We start from the raw sequence: 13,081 nt of genomic DNA, 5'->3' as shown, positions 1-13,081 counted from the left end.
GAAAGAACAGTTACTTAATCTCAGATGAATTGCTATTTTTGGATGTTTCTGGTGAATGATGACACATTTTATGACAAATCAGGATGATCTGAAGTACATGAGGTCATTTAAAAAGCATACAACTTATGAGTGTACTTTTTTTTCCTCCATTTTATTCATATTTTCATATATTCACAAACTGTACACTTAGAGAGTAGAAAAAAAAATCTATCAACATGTTTAAATACCACAAAGACAACCACCACAGTTATTGACAATAATCACCCCACCTGGAGCGTTTGTGTTGAACTCTTATTTATACAGCATGTTTCTCCCAGACTTTGAAACATCTCAGCATTTCCATCTCATTATTCAAACACTTATTATACATTTTCACAAGGAGCACATAATTTGACAATACCATACATAGCATACTGGCACTAGTTAACAGTCAATTATGTTATTAGCTGCTATAAATTTACATCACATTTTTGCTACACATTTCCAATTGTTTCATGCATAGCTGCTGGCAGAGCATGAATGGGAGGCGTATGATTTTTTTTTTTTTTTTTTTTTAGCTTTGGCATCTTTACTGAGTATTTGATAACTGTCCCAACTGGTGAAAGACCTGCTGAGCACACAAAATGATTATCACTGGACAATATATTACTGCACTGTATCCTTAAGGCACAATGGCAACAAAATCCTGCAGTGCAAGCATATCTTATATAAATAATGGGATAAGCGATCTTTAATTATGTATAGTCTCTTCTAGCAGGCCAACACTCCAATATTATCTGGATTTTTTATATATAGTGACACTGACATTCATTTCATGGGCTTAGAGACAAACATTTGCCAGCATGGATGTGACAAGCATGACTTGATGATTTATGAATAATTATTCTGCAGATTGTACATAGGTAGTAAATATCTCTTGGACTCATTTATAGAGGAACATGAAAACAACATTACAACCAATCTGCATGGTTCAGTGCTTGGTAATACAGTTGGGGTTTTAAAAGCATGGAATGTCTCCTTCCTTGGCCCCTTAACCACAAACCAAAAACGTGGGGAGTGTGAAATTGTACCCTCTTTCTTTTTTCTCACTTACTGTCAGAAGAGGCCTTACTTTTGGCTGTAAGGCTCAGTGCTTCGGAGGCACGGAAGGAGAAGGAGCTCATTTTGGAGCTGATGCTCGGGTGAGGCCCGGGAGCTCCACCTGGTGAGCAACGCAACAAGCGCAGTAAGTTTTTGCGAAAATTGTGCCCTACAAAGCCGTACACAATAGGGTTAACACAACTGTTGAAGTAGGCAATGCAGATGGTGAAGGGCATGGCAGTGTCAATTATTTCCAAGATGGCACAGTTCTCCTTCACTGGTATCAGCTGGGTGAGCACCTGCATAAAGTGGAACACCTGATGGGGCACCCAGCACAGGAAGAAGGCCAGGACAGCTGCTGCAAGCATGCGCAACACCTCATCATCCCTTGAACGGGAGCTTTTCTGAATATGTCTCGCTCCCACCAGAGCCCGACCAATGAGGCAGTAACAGGTGATGATGATGATGAAGGGCACCAGGAAGCCCAGCAGGCTTTTCATCAGGTTGATGGCCAGCAGGAGCTCTTTCAACCTCACGGCATTCTCAATGTTCGGGTGCAGAATGGCACACACTGTAGTATTTAAATTTGTGATGTTGTGGACATCTCTGGTCAATGCTGTGGGCACACTAAGCAGGAAAGCAAAAAACCAGATCACTACACAGGTGATGCGTGCATACGCCACAGTGCGGAACCTGCGTGATCGCACTGGGTGCACGATGGCCAAGTAACGGTCAATGCTGAGTGCTGTGAGGAAGAAGATGCTGGTGTAGAGATTAAAAATGACCAGCCCTGCACTGGCCTTGCACAGGAATCCTCCAAAGGGCCAGTGATAGCCTGTGGCGGTGAAGGTGGCCCACATGGGTAGAGTGATGAGGAAGGTGAGGTCAGAAACGGCGAGATTCAGCACAAAAATGTTGGCCACTGTCTTGAGCTTCATGTAGCAGTAGATGACAGCCACCACCATACTGTTTCCGATAATGCCGATGACAAAGTTACAGCTGTAGACGATGGGTACCAGGGTGAAGATGAATTCATGGCTCCCAGACATGCCGCATGTCAGAGCTATCCCTTCTGTTGCTCCTGCCGTTATATTCTTCATTTTCCCTTTTTAGTGCCAGATCCTGGGACTTTTAACAGGGGGCCCTGTCGGCAGGGTGCGTCTGTGGTGACTGATACAGGCCTTGGGCGAGGGCCTCAGCGAGTCCTATAAAAGAAACACAACAAAAATGTCACAGGCAGTGTAGGGGAAGAGCCATCATTACCACTGGCATGGCCCATAAACGCTAATCCACACGAGCACCCATGAAAGTGCTCACCCTACACTAGCTCATTAAAGACCTGCACATTAAAGCCATCCTGATGCTTTGTGTTATTTCTGTAAAATAAGATGCCATGAAAAACAGATGTATGTTATTCAATATTCCAAAAATGCTCTTTGAAACGTCATTATTCAGACAGTCTACATTCTGCCTTCTCCTTTAAATCGTCTCTTGGCTAATGAATGGCAACAGTAAAACTGTACAGTGTTTATCAAATGGCCCGTCCATCTGGGTTGACTGTCAGTACCCGGAAGGAGAGCATTTATGCCGTGTGTTACGACCTGTGTTAATGAAGGCTGCATGGAAAAGTGAGAGCTTGGATAACAACACCATTAAACACGGAGGTAGCAGGGAGGAGAGAGAGAGAGAGAGTTGAGGCTCCAGTCACTGTAAAAGACATGTCACGTTTCAAACCCTTGGTGTGCAGAGATACATTGTACCCAGCATGAGAACTTCTAATCAGCACACACCTAAACAAACAGGACAGCAGGGATTCGGCTCTGTGGAAACTTTCCTCTGTGAGAAAATCAAACCTGCTTGCTGCGGAAAATTTGCCTCAGGCTAGTTTTTTGCTTCATTTGTAGGAGCAGAATGTGAAATGGGAATAAAAAACAAATTCTCCCTTTAGTTGAGAGTCTTTATGTTTAATAGCTTAGTGAGCATCATTAGTAGAGCTGATGTAACAATATCAGCATAAGCCTCATGTTACTATTACTAAATAGCAAAGATAGTTTTTTTTATTACTAATTACATGAAAATGACGACATGATTGCGGCTGCATTAAAATCAAACAGATGCCAGGGGAAAGCGTACTTTTTGGGCAAATGGCATAAGGAGAAAATGAAATATTTTTTGGGCAGTTTATTAGAATATAAAGTTGACTATTTAACATGATACAGATACCATTCAGACTACTGAATGAGCTGCCAGAATATAAATGGAAATACCACATTCTCTGATAACCAGTTTAACTGAACTAAGTCTGTGTCCTGCCACAAGATGGCATTCTAGCTTCAACATTTTATTCTCTTTGCATCTTCCAACTGACACAGGATAGTGATACCATGATAGAAAATTATAAATTTAGTTTGATCTCAGCTAGTACCGATCATTTTTTTTATTTAAAAAAACAACAACAACAGTTTCTGCTATTGCTATGACAGCTACTGTGGACTACTTATTGAATGCACTTTTAAAAAGTTTCACGAACTGCATTCCTATTGCCCTCTGGTTGGCATTAAGACTGTCTGAGCCCCTCCGGTAGAACTATTTTATCTCCAAGTCAAAAGATCTCCTTATTTTTTTCCACCAGGTTTCAGAAGATGAATTCTTTGAAGAAAAAAAAAACAAAAAAAAAACCTCTGTGCGCTAAAGCAACAACCGTATCGGTTGCAGATGTGGGGATTGTTGAGTGTGGAAGATGTGTGGCTGCCAAGGGCAACAGAATAATGAAATATCTCTGAGAGTTTCCTGCACAGACCCGGTGTAGTAGGTAGCGTAAAGCACCAACACAGACGTCATTGCTTGGATTTACTATACAAGTGTTTTCCTTCGCTAATGATTATAACAGTGGGTGGCTGTGAATTTAAACTGTACAGGGGAAAGCGACATATCAGTTTCACAATTTAAGGATTTAAAACAGTTTAAGAAAATCTCTTGATGCTTAAAAGATTTCTGATGACCACAAATGGAAATATGGGAGAAAATCCATACCACATGCCTTTTAGCATTATTAGAAGGCTTGGCATTTTCACCACCAGTATTTTTCCATGAGGGAGATACACAAGACGAGGGGACATGTGATGGGAGATAATATAAACAAGGCTGAAAGTTATTGCCGCCTATATATGTAAGTGAGCCCCATAATAAAGGGTTTGGTGGCACAGACAGAAGGTGACTAGGAAGCAGGTGATTTAGTGTTGCCGTGTCCAGTGAGATGGAGTGAGCTGGCACATTACTGAATGACAGCCATAAACCCCGGGTGACCACAGACAGGAAGGTAAACACCTACTTCACAAGGTCCACGAGCAAGCTACATCCTCTCGGACAAGACAATGGACCAGAGGGGCCAGCACTGATTGCAAACACACAGCTGCTTACAATGAATGATGAAATCAGAATGAGGAGGAAGTTGGGGACATTTTTTGCTCTGCGGCGCAATTGCTTATTCCTGAATGCCGCTGTAGTAGCAACAATCCATTTATAATCCTATTTTGGGATATTTAAAAGCAGCCTCTTGGATGGGAATTTCTTTAAAAGCTAAAGTTATCACAGCCTGAGTTGACAAAGCTGGCGTGACTTTGGTTGGATAGAAACATGGTTCCCATCAACAAAGATATCTGAGGCTGCCCTCTGCCTGAGCACTCGGCTGCCCTGACATGAGCACCACCATCTGGCTGCCCATAGAGAGAGCCACTATAATATCTGGTTGATGGAGTTAATGATTTATACCAGCCCATCATGAAGTGAGGTTCAACTTACTGGGAACACACCAACTCAGCCTCCCATGATCTCATGATCATCCGCATGTTTAGGCCTTGTTTCAAGACTGAACATTCAACAAGAAATTAACTGCTTACATTTGTCGCAAACCAATTTTTTTGTTACAGGAATACAGAATATAAGGAAAGGTGTAAAGTCTTTGCTAGTATCATCCTAAAACTCACTTCCTCCTCTGTCTCAGTTTACAGGGTGTCACTTCAGCTCAAGGGTTTTATAAGTAGGAAACTTGACTGAGAGCAAACTCTCTGACTGCTATAGAAACTCTTTAAATGTCAACTATGGTAGTGCCATGCAATTAAGTTGGTTGCAATTAAAAGAAATGCCCCGATCCATTACATTATTATACATACATGTTCAGAAAGAGAAAGAGCAGATGATTGTGTGTACAGAGAGTGAGAGAGAGAGAGAGAGAGAGAGAGAGAGAGAGAGAGAGAGAGAGAGAGAGAGAGAGAGAGAGAGAGTGAGAGAGAGAGAAAGAGAAATAGAGAGAGCGTGACAGTGTCCATGAACTAAATGACTTGACTTCTGGTTGCCGCAGGGGAGCTAATGGAAGTATTGGCTTCAGAAACCACGTCTGCATTTTCCTGTTTACAAAACTGCACTTTCATATGACTTGCACAATTAAACAGCGCAAACTTTGGCCTGTGAAGCTTCCCTTCATTTCTGCTACTGTATTTTGTAAAATACGCCAGCGGCACTTTCACTACAACAACAAAACAGATTATAAATCCTTTTCTCCCCTACTTATTTTAAATCGTCAGGATAGTTTTTTGGAAGATTGTTTTGCTCTAGAACCTGAGATTTTATTAAATAACACATTTTATGGTCCAGCTTTTGTCTCCAAAATAGAATTTTTACGAGTGGAAATAGGCCTCTATAAAAGTGAAACAAATACAAAACTCTTAGTTGAAGCAGCTTTCTCTCTGAACTACCTCTTTTCCTCTCTTCCTTTACATGTTCATTCTCCAGTATTACTCCATTACTCTATTTCTCTTTCCCCCATCAGTTATACGTGTCTCTCGTGACTAACAAGGTTGAAAATTAAATGTCACCTGTTTTTCACTTGCTCTCTTCCCTGCTATTCAACAGCCACTCTGTTTTCTTCACCATCTCCCTCTTTCTTCTCTGTAGTGGGATTAAATTCTTCATAAATGAGGATTTTCAGGGAGTGCATAGCTACTGTTTATCAGGAAGTGGATCCAATTATCTCTGGTTATATGATCTCTGCTATGTAAACTTTACTATAGACTCCGTCCAGCCTTCTGTTGGTATGGTTTGCATACTGAAGTCCTGGATCTTTCCCCATCCCTCCTCACACAGTAAGCTACAGTAGATGCAGTTTTTAAAGGTTCTGCACACACAGGACTTACACATGAACAACTTAAACAAACAGCAACAACAGGTGGCACCAATCAAGTCAGTAAATGCATCTAACACATTTGGTTCATTCACCACATGTGTGGGTTCCCAAGGTTATGTCAGTGATTTTCAACAAAGGGGTTTATGAGATAAATATTTACAGAAACCTTTTTGTGTTGGAATACAAGAAATGTCTAAAAGCAGTCATAATGAATTAAAATTAGTTGATCCAATGACAGAAGCTGTTGTAGAAAGTAATGTTTAAAGAGTTGATAAACTGAGACTGCCAAAATAATTTTTTAAAAGTTGGTAAAACATCTTCCTGAGAATGAGGTAATGTGAGCTCTTACCTGCGGTGCTGAACCAGGAGGCTTTTGATGCTTTCAGAGCTGGACAGACAGAGAGATAGAGACCACCGCAGTGTGCCAGTGACTGCCTCTGATTTAACTTAACTGGTGGAGCGAGACGAGCAGGAATACCGTCTGACACACAAACATACACACAACCACCCCCCTACTCTCTCTCTCTCCCACACACACACACACACACACACTACAATGATGAATGAATTATATTGGGAGTCAGTCAGCTCCGTATTGTCCTAGCCCATCTCCAACAGTCTGCACACACACACAAACAAACACACAATCTTACACAATAGCATCTCTCCTCCGCCTCCTCCCTCCCCTCTCACTTCCTCCTCCCCTCTTCCACCCACCCCCCCTACTCCCCAAGCGCCTCTTCCCTCTCTCTTAATGTCTGCTTTTAATCACTCACTTTCTCTTTCATATGACATTTATTGCTCCTTCTGACAGGTAGAGTTGATTAGAGTGCCGAATCTGGGCCTGTTGCACAATCTTTTGAGGGTGTTCAATTCAGCATCACAGTTTAATTAAGCAGACACACATGTGCATAATCATAGGCAGCACTTTGGTTAATCTTACTTTAATATCTTGACCACTGCTCTTCATCGACCAGCAATCATCTCTCATCCCATGACGGTCCTGTCCCTTGTCCTCCGCACAGCATGAAAGGAATGGCAAGGCTCTGATTGTGATTAGACCTGTCGACACACTGTATTAATAGCTGCCACGAGCTCGCCCTTGGCTCAGATCAGGGTGTATCAGGGGCTAGGAGAGGGGTAAAAGTGGTGGGGTGGAGCCACAGTTGGGTTACTGGTTTTCTTTCACTCCATGCTTCCCAAGAACATTTCCCCTTTTCCAGTGCAATTCAGCTGTCACTCATTTGTCACACTTTTTTTTTTTTTCTAAAGAGGGGCACCTATTGTTGGAATGTGTGACTGTATGTGCATGTGTGTCAAGGTAACGGAGCAGACGACGCCCCATGGTCAAGCTGGCTTTGCAGAGGCTATTTAAATGTGATTGAGGCACTTGCTGATGAGTGTGACAAGTAAAAGCGTACTAGAAAGAATAATTTCATGTGCAATAAAAGAATTTGCTCGCCATGAAAGGGAGGACTTTGAAGACTTAACTGTTGTGTAATCCAGCTGTAATGAGAAAGGATTTCTATTTTTAGCAACTGCAAACATCCATCAGACACAGCTTGATGCTAAAGATATTTGTCTCTCGCTATTCTTTTCTTTCTCGAAGTCTTGACAGGTGTTGAGAAGTGGGTCACATCCTCACCTCTCTGCTGTAGTCCGAAGCCGCTATCGCAACTGCTATGGAGATGGATAGTGATGGATGAGGCAGCATGGCTGTCATCCCGTAAATCCCCTCAGTTTCAGTGTCTGCAGTGTTGACGGTAAAGAAAGCCATCACCTGGGTTAAAGACAAACGAGGAAAGAAAGGAAAAACAAACACTTTGGGCTAAGTGGAGGTCCTGTTTGGTAGCTTTTGCTCACTCAGGTGTGACCTAGTCATTTGAGAATGATCACATATACCAAGCTCTCTATGGCTGACAGACACATTTGGGTCACATTGGGTCAAAAGGCAATCTGGAGTTGTAAAACTTTTTGAAAATACAGAAACATACCGGAGGCCTCATCAGTCTTTATACCTGTCATTTTTCAGGAAGGGCAGGTTGTAGAGAGGAGGCGAGTATCTCACTTTACGTCTGAAACACAGCAACAGAGCCATTTACACCTCTAGGGTATTATGATCAGACTCCATTATGTCTTCAATTACTGTGAACGATAAGAATCATCCATTAGGCGAATGTCATCTTATTGCATATCCTGTCACGGCAGCGAGCATCCGTATGGTATCAAATCGTCCACACGTTCTCGGTCTTACTGCCACAAGAATTATCAGCAATCTATATCTGACTCACGAGACCCCTCAGGAAGTGAGGAGAGAGTTGGGTATCAAGCTCTGAATCTCCAACTGTATTTTCCACAAAGCAAACATCTCTCAGTGGAGACAGGATGTTGTTGCAACACCCCGTACTACAACATTGATTTACACAATTTACATCCAGTACAAGCAGAAACAGATGGCTACGGCTTAAAAATGAAGACCTGGGGAGAGAAGATTAGGTACTTTACATTTTTAAAGTGAATGGGTGGTGTTTATTTCAGGTTGTGGTTAATCTGTTTGCAAAGTAAAACATCATGTCCTGAAAATGAACTCCATGATTCATTCTAAAAAAAAAAACACACGAATAGTCATCCCAAGACTATTTCTAAATTCATGTTGCGCAACATTTAGGAATCTGGTGCAACTAGAATAAAATCTAAGAAATAAGGTCATTTATCATCTAGAAAAACATTGTTGTTGTGTGAATAAGGCCAGAAAGAGGACAAGGCTTCATCTCAAGTGCTCATACCCTGGAGGTGTGATAGTGGGCGATGATCTTTCTAATCAAATCACTCTAACAAGATTAGCTGTGTTAGCACTTAAGCTGTAGTAGAATGAATTGATGACTAATTACTGGTAGCACAGAGCACTGCAGGGAAGGACGGTCCTTTCACACAGGCACTAAAATGCCAAACCATCACACAGCCACCTGCTGAAGAAAGACAATATTCTGCGAGGTCTGAAGTCTGAGCTCTTACTGTTAACTGCTGATAGGTATTGAGTGACAAGAAGCTGAGCTCATCTCTGTTATACCTTTCTAAATATAGGACACATGAAAAAAAAATGGTGGACTTTCAGAGGTGCTGCATGACTTCCATCAAAAAACCCCAAAAAAACTTGCATTAATTGATGCGTAAATTAGTAACAAAGAGCCAAGTTGAATTTTATTAAAATGAAATGATCAAGAACCTTTGCACACATGTTCCTCATTAGTTTCCCTTATTAAAATGCAAGTGTACCTAAACTGACAGACTTTGTACACACTGAGGACACAGCAGATATTTTGACTTGTCATAGCAGGAAAAGTGCAGGTGGAACTAATAACATTAACGATGGCTCTGATCCAGAAATCACTGCAAAGGAATGCAGTTAATGTTATTAGTTACACCTGTGTTTGTCAAAATGTCTGCAGTTAAAAAGATCTGTTCAACTTTACCTTTTAAGGTATTGCCATGGTTTTTAGAAACATCTGTGGGCAGTGGTGGAATGCAACTTAATACATTTACTCAAGTACTGTACTTCAGTACAGTTTTACTTAACTTGGGTATTTCCATTTTATTTTACTTTGTACTTCTACTCTACTACATTTATCTGACAGCTGTGGCTACTTTTCAGATTACTGCACATGTGTAGCTGTGGCTACTTTTCACGTTGTGAGTTGTTAGCAGTTCCAATAAATAAATAATCAAGTAGTTTTAATACTTTAGCTCATAATACTTCTGTACTTTTACAGAAGTAGGATCACTCTTAAGTATGATCTTAATTACAGTGCAAAAGGAGACATCTTGTCATCTTGCCAGCAGTTAAACTTATGAAATTAAATACATCTGCATATTTGATTCTGTAATTTTTAACGAGGGAGAAGAAGGAGATGCCATTTTAACGATTTTTACAAGATAACTGATATTTTCTTTGCGGGAAAACCATAACAGACACAAATTATTATTCAAAGAAGAGTATTTTATATACATCTTAAAACATGTCTGGAGGAAATCTTTAAGTAAAGGACCTGAGTACTTCTTCCACCACTGTCCACGGGGATTTATCTTTCAGAAAAGAAAAAAACATGCTTAGCTCTGTGATGTGAATATAAGGATAATACAAGAGGCACTAACTGGGGCTAGAGCTATGTGAGCAATAATGCTAAGTTGATAAATTTAGCAAAAATACTTTAACTAAACTAGCTTAGGTAAACGTTTTATTTAGTTTCTTCTTCTTATTGACATGAGAAACGATTACAATTTCCTCTCACAAAATGATCATATACGGAATATCAAAATATTCATCTTATGGTTTGCAGAAGAAAGGTAAATAAAACAAAAATAAACAAACTCTGAGCTGGAGGACAGAGTTCATATAAAGATTTTCAACAAAAAACAGGTAGTTTATACAGCCTTTGGATTACAGGAAAATCAAATTGACTCAATGTAGTGTCTGACCTCCTTTGTGAAAACCAAGAAATTCAGCTTTTTACCTTTGAATTTGCTTTTATGAATATGATAATAATTTAGCCAATAAGATTTGTAATATATAGCTTGTAATTGAATATCTTCTAGTATGCTAAACAGTATGTTTCCAAAATATGGCTGTTGATAAAGCTACACGTTATTCCAAAAGAGTCTCACAACAGGACAGCACCAAAAACTCCTGTCAAACCAGCCACCACATTATTTCCTCCTGCGTGTACACGTGTGTTAATGTTTTCCACTTGGAAGAACTGAAAAATGCGTTGACAAAATGTGGTTTGCCATTGCTTTCAAAAAAATACTTTAATTATTGTTCTAAACACCAAATCAATTTCACTGGCTCTGAATTTCCAGAATAATTAACTATGGAATTTTGGGAAAAAATCCTTCAAAATACACTCACCGGCCACCTAGGGACACCTGTGAAATCTAATGCAATCCAATACAACAGGTCTGCCATAAATTCTACATTTACGAAGCTTATAAATTTTCAGTTTTTGTTGATATTGTCAGAAAGGTGATAATTCTTCAGCAGCAGAACTGTTGTATTGGATTGCATTAGTCTGCACAGGTGTTCCTAATAAAGTGGCCAGTGAGTGAATATTATACACTAAAACAAAATGTTCTGCTCAGAAAATTATAAAAAGAAAACTGTCTGTTTCCAATCACTAAGTTCACTTCTGACACATCCTTGACAACCTCAGGTGGCTGCACAAAAACTTACAGAACTTTTCTGAATTTCAATGACATGATACACAAATATGCGGTGGCATATTCAGCATGTTATAAAAAGGAAACTATCTGTTTCCAATCAGTAATTTAACTCAAGGTAAATTTCAAAACATCTCAAGTAAGTGCACAAACAATTTTACTGTAGTAAAAAATTCATGAACACAAACACAATGTGTTCACTTTAAGCGACCTATCTGTTTGTGTTCCCTAAGAGCACATTAACCTTGGATAGCAGAGCATAATAAAATGTGGCCTGTGATATTCCAGCTGCAGTTGCGACTGTCATCTGGGATATTCAAATGACCCAAATGTCATACAGTTTTGACTTGAGTCCAGGAACTCAATTACTCTACTGATAACATTGGAACGTTGTGTGGGTGGTTAAAAGTCATTGTCATCATTGGTTTATTTGAGTAATTGTTGTCTGTTTTCAATCCAAAGTCTAAATTTGTCCTGATGCTTTTGGAACGCCATCAAGACATGCCACTCGGGTTGTTTAAGAGTATGCTCAGTATTGTCATGATGCCATTTCTTTTATTGTAGCCAGTATTTGACAACATTTGTAAACTTCAAATGAACGATACTTGTTATTTGTTCTGTATTTGAATAAATGCCATTGGTCGTGCCATTGTTTCTTCTATTTGTGGTTCTACTCTGAACACCAGATGCCACTCCCACGACCCCTGCACCAAAAATATAATGATCACCAGCACACTACAACGAAACATTTGAAATATAAAAGTAAGATTGAATGAACTAAAACAGTAAGTGAAATCAGGCACTGGAAGCAAATCAAATGAATCACTTAAGATGTAGAGAAGGACACTTTATTTCAGATGGATTCTGTGGCTAAAGATGTGCTTTTTTTATCAAACACTTTCCACAATGAATCGTTCTGCAACTTTTTGTGCAGCTGCCTGGGGTCAGACCGTTTCTTTTCATAATATGATGAATATGATACCTTGTTAATCTGTATAAAAGACGTCAAGGCTCTGTTTATTCAAATTCCACAGTGGATTCTCCAGATTCATAACCTCCTTGGTGAGCCAGTGAAACTGATTTAGCGTTTAGAGCAATAAATATGTATTTTTTCATTCCACTTTCTGTATCAAACTCTAATATTATTAGTTGACTGTAAAGTAAATGAAAGCAAACCACATTTTTTTTCGACGGATCATTCAATTCGTTCAAGTGGAAAAACCTCATTACCGTAATAACGCGAATTTGCGCGCAGAAGGAAATAACGTGGCAGCTGGCTTGACCGCAGTGTACCAAAACAAGTGAACAGCAGTCTCAGGGGAGCTACAACACGAACAACTAATATCTTGGTAAAATCAATAAGTTTGAACGAAACTTCCTTTATTTTGTTATTTATCAGATTACTCACGCGAACCAGAGTTGCTGGAGGTAACACGCTTTAGCTCCAACATGTAGCCTATCCGACACACCTGTGTAGAATATGGCGGTCTATTTAAACTGTCAGTGCGCGCACTCACCTTGCTACAAACGTGCTGCTACTGCTTCTGTTGTTAACACAGCATTTCACAAGTTAACTCGCCTGTGGTTATTGTCATCACTGCTTCT

The 13,081-nt window shown here is 40.0% G+C and overlaps 2 protein-coding genes across 9 annotated transcripts in view; one reads left to right on the top strand and one right to left on the bottom strand.

Annotated features, from left to right (window-relative positions):
• Nucleotides 1-143: 143 nt before the first annotated feature.
• On the bottom strand, nt 144-13,079 carry agtr1b (angiotensin II receptor, type 1b). Of its 8 annotated transcripts, XM_042398753.1 has the most exons (6): nt 12,885-12,969; nt 8,257-8,337; nt 7,908-8,042; nt 7,754-7,768; nt 7,206-7,324; nt 144-2,285 (listed from the first exon to the last, which is right to left on the bottom strand). In XM_042398753.1, the coding sequence occupies exon 6, from the start codon at nt 2,178-2,180 to the stop codon at nt 1,086-1,088; it is 1,095 nt and encodes a 364-aa protein (XP_042254687.1). In that variant the 5' UTR covers nt 2,181-2,285; nt 7,206-7,324; nt 7,754-7,768; nt 7,908-8,042; nt 8,257-8,337; nt 12,885-12,969; the 3' UTR covers nt 144-1,085. The 8 variants fall into 8 exon arrangements, with proteins under 8 accessions (XP_042254687.1, XP_042254686.1, XP_042254685.1 ...); XM_042398752.1 differs by lacking the exons at nt 7,754-7,768; nt 12,885-12,969 and adding an exon at nt 12,994-13,079 and having other exon boundaries at nt 7,206-7,391; XM_042398751.1 differs by lacking the exons at nt 7,754-7,768; nt 12,885-12,969 and adding an exon at nt 12,994-13,079 and having other exon boundaries at nt 7,206-7,391; nt 8,281-8,337.
• zic4 (zic family member 4) overlaps nt 12,720-13,081 on the top strand; it is a 110,402-nt gene continuing 110,040 nt past the window's right edge. The window contains exon 1 of the transcript XR_006093042.1: nt 12,720-12,825. The gene's annotated coding sequence lies outside the window, so the exon portion shown is untranslated. The remainder of the gene's footprint in view (nt 12,826-13,081) is intronic.

Source organism: Thunnus maccoyii, chromosome 21 (assembly GCF_910596095.1).
Source record: "Thunnus maccoyii chromosome 21, fThuMac1.1, whole genome shotgun sequence".
In the NCBI taxonomy this organism is placed as follows: Eukaryota; Metazoa; Chordata; class Actinopteri; order Scombriformes; family Scombridae; genus Thunnus; species Thunnus maccoyii.
Note: the sequence above shows the minus strand (reverse complement) of the source record. Positions and strands in the feature narration are given on the sequence as shown.